The sequence below is a fragment of the Eimeria mitis genome, genomic scaffold (assembly GCF_000499745.2).
Source record: "Eimeria mitis Houghton genomic scaffold, Emh_scaff4340, whole genome shotgun sequence".
Classification (NCBI taxonomy): Eukaryota; Apicomplexa; class Conoidasida; order Eucoccidiorida; family Eimeriidae; genus Eimeria; species Eimeria mitis.
This window is the reverse complement of record NW_013572659.1, coordinates 1-3,450: the sequence shown is the minus strand read 5'-3', so window position 1 is coordinate 3,450 and position 3,450 is coordinate 1. Positions and strand designations below refer to the sequence as shown.

Here is a 3,450-nt window from a genome sequence, read left to right as displayed (position 1 = left end):
CTCTGAAATGCTGTGAAGACTCTGTTGTCGGCCTCCTGGAGCCGTTGCTGTGGTTGCTGCAACCGGCCGCTCCTGCATTGCCACCAGCGGGGCTGCTGCTGTTGTTGCTGCTGCATTGAGCCAGACTGTCGTGATGCTCAAACGAAGAAGGGACCCTTGCGGGAAAAACCTGCGAGGCCGACTGGTGGGGATAATATAATCCTCGCTGTAAACACCCCGGAGGCCTACGCCCGGCAGCAGCAGCAGCAGCTGCTGCTGCTGCTGCTTCCGCTGTTGCTGGGTCCGCTTGCGCGGGTGCTCTGTGGGGAGACCGACTGCGCGTGGGATTGCTGCTGTAATATCTGTTTTGGGGCTGACTGCAAGACCACTGCGGGAAGCCGTGGCGGTCTGAGTTGTCGCTGGACGCCATGGTGCTACTGGTGCACTGCTGGGGCCCCCCCAGCTGGTAGCCATAGAGGAGTTTGTCTTGATGAGGGAAACTGTAGTGGCTGTGACAACTGGGGAGAGCCTGGGAAGCGCTGCAGTATCTTGGTAGGGAGTCGCCGTCGTAGAGGCTGCTGCTGTTGACCCCATGCCAACGCTGCTGGGGTGGAGGCCAGTAACCTGGGGAATTTGTCGGATCCTGAGACGATTAAGCGTTTATTTTCATTAATTAAGCTTTAGAAAACATATTTTTAAAAGAATTACCAGGGAATTCATCGCGACGTCCCCGCTTTCCCGGCCTTCTCGTGGAGGGGAAATCTCTCGCATGGCGAGATCAGACCGCTGAGAAAACGCCATTTGCAGTTTTAAATCGTTCAAGTTCTTCGGCATCATTGTGAAAGAATAAAATAAAGAAAAGCCACATTAAATTAAGTCTATAAAGGTGGAGTTTCGCGAATGTTTCATACAGAAGAGTCTTTTTCGTGCAACTTGAATCTGCGCCGTTCATCGTTAACCGAGGCTGCGCATACACCTCAGAAGATTATCGAGGCCTGATCACCCGACTCGGAGTTGAAAAAATATTCTTTTTATCTCTATTTTGTATCTTTCAATGTTTTCCCACCTCTTTTCTGTTGTAGGCTTGTCGAAATTTGACTTGAATATCTGCATAGGCCGAGAACGCGAGCCGTTCCGTGTCTTTCTTTGATGGTTTCCTGCGCTGAGTTGGCCGCTTGTTCATCTTTTTTTGCAGATACAGATCACCGAACGTGTTGGTGAAACTTTAAAAATCTATATTCTGCTAGTTCTGCTTCAAAGTTACTCGATTTCCACCCACATCGTCAGTAGGCCATCGAGGCGGAGCTGCACGCCAACCAGTGCCCTCTGTATAACCGCACGAACATGGCAGAAATCAAAACAATATATCGTTAAATTTTGCTGAAAATAAAATTTTTTATAGTTAAAAATGACTTTCATCCCGAGAAAGTGACGAATTTCACTTATAATGCTGAGATCGCTTTGAGGCTCCACTAGCTGCCAGCGAGAGGCCAGCAGGANTGACGAATTTCACTTATAATGCTGAGATCGCTTTGAGGCTCCACTAGCTGCCAGCGAGAGGCCAGCAGGACTGGTGTTCAGAACAGCCCCATAAGACTAACCGACATTTAAAAGTTTATTTTATGAATTAAACACATTTTATCTTAATTATTAATAATTATTTAAATGTTTATGTTTCTAGTTTTCGCTGTTTACTAACGTTTCATGGACGAGGGTCACCTCCCATGGGGCGGCGTTCCGCGCCTCGCGGGGTTTCCTCTTTCGGCTGGTATACAGCAGCCTTCTGCAGTATTTGTTTTTTTTAATATTTAATTAAAAATGACAACTTCAATAATTGAGTGGCTGGAGAGCCTGGATCTCTCGCAGCCCATCGTTTGTTTAGAAACAGACTTTGCCGATGGCTACCTGTTTGCTGAGGTCCTGCAGCGTCTATCTCTCCTGCCCCATCTCCACGGATTCCAGCGAGCCAGCAGCAGCAGCAGCAGCAGCAGCAGCGGCAGCAGCAGCAGCAAAAGCAGCAGAAACGGCAGCAATCTCGTCGGCTCTGTGACAGCAGAAGTGCAGAATTTCACGCTGCTGAAACCTGTATTGGAACGCATCGGCATTCGCTTCAGCGCCTCCATCATGCAAAATATAACGAGCTCAAAGTCAGGCGCAGCATCGAGCTTGCTCAAACAAATCCGAAAAGCAACGGAACACAAAACACCTTTTGCTGCTGCTGCTGCTGCTGCTGCTGCGGCTGCTGCTGCCGCGGGTGCTACTGCTGGTGCCGGTGTTGCTCACCGCCCTCTCAGCCCCCCACATCCCCCCAGGGGCCCCCAGACAGGGGCCCCCCAGCACGGGCAGCGGGGGCCCCCGACTCTGCCCCTGTCTCTGCCTTCCTCTCCATCTGCAGCAGCAGCCGGCCAGAGCAGGAACGCCAGCAGCAGCAGCAGACAGTTGCGCGGCGTCTCCGGAGCTGCTGCTGCTGCTGCTGCTGCTGCTTCTGCAGCACCCGCAGGAGCTGGGGATGCTCGCTCGTCGCAGCAGTCATCGAGCCGGGGGAAAGCAAAAGGCCGCAGTGCAGTGCTGGAGTGTATCGACAGCTTTGAGATGAATTTGCAGCGTCAAGGCATCGGCAGTCCAACATCTTCAGGTGATTCTTCTGGTGTGTCTGGCGGTGCTGCTGCTGCTGCTGCTGCTGCTGCTGCTGCTGCTGTTTCTGCTGCTGCATGCAGCGAGGACGTGGAGACAGTGCTGCAGCAGATGAAGGGGAAGCTCCCCTCGCAGCAGAGCCAACAGGAATTCAACAACCAAATGATAAACAGATTGCATGCGGCGCGTCAAGCACAAGAGGCAGCCTGCTACGAGCGATCGAGGAGAAGACAGTTGCTGCTGATGGAGCAGACCAGGCGCTGCAGGGAGGCGCTCAACAGCCGCGTTGCTGCTGCTGCTGCTGCAGCTGTTTCTCCTCCTCCTGCTGCAGCAGCACCACCATCAACAACAACAGCAGCAGCAGCAGCAGCAGCAGCAGGAGGCAGCAGACGTCCTGTAAGCAGCAGCAACGAGCTGCGAGCTGCTGTAGGGCGTGTACGAGCATACGAGGGAGTGGTTCGCTGCAACGTGGAGCTGAAGAAGGAGCTGCTGCAGCAGCAGGAGAGAAAGAGAGAGGAGATGTTGCTGCGTCACGAGCAGCTGCAGCAGCAAACCCGCAGTGTATTGACAGCAGCAACAGTTGAAGAACAAGCCAACATATGCAGAAACGTAAAGACTGTGCGCCGCACCCTCAAACGCTCCCGCCTCATCACCGAGTGCGAGCAGATGGCGCTGCAGCTCATCGACATTGTTCTTGCTGCTAGCAGCTACAAGCAGCAGTACAATACTCTCACTATACCCCCGAGGGTCTGGCGGGGGTGGCTGCTGCAGTTTGTTGCTGCTGACGATGCCCCCCAGAGCAGCAACAGCAGCAGCAGCAGCAGCAGCAGCAGCAGC

At 53.2% G+C, this 3,450-nt stretch overlaps 2 protein-coding genes across 2 annotated transcripts in view; one reads left to right on the top strand and one right to left on the bottom strand.

Annotated features, from left to right (window-relative positions):
* Positions 1–409, bottom strand: part of EMH_0074330 (uncharacterized protein) — a gene marked incomplete at both ends in the record, with an annotated part of 1,534 nt that extends 1,125 nt beyond the window's left edge. The window contains one exon of the mRNA XM_013499454.1: positions 4–409. Within this exon, the coding sequence (XP_013354908.1) occupies positions 4–409 (406 nt within the window). The remainder of the gene's footprint in view (positions 1–3) is intronic.
* Positions 410–1,797: 1,388 nt separating this feature from the next.
* Positions 1,798–3,398, top strand: EMH_0074320 (uncharacterized protein; the record flags this gene model as incomplete). The annotated part of the gene is made up of 2 exons (XM_013499453.1): positions 1,798–3,222; positions 3,321–3,398. 2 exons carry the CDS (start codon positions 1,798–1,800, stop codon positions 3,396–3,398), a joined length of 1,503 nt encoding a protein of 500 aa, XP_013354907.1.
* Positions 3,399–3,450: the final 52 nt, after the last annotated feature.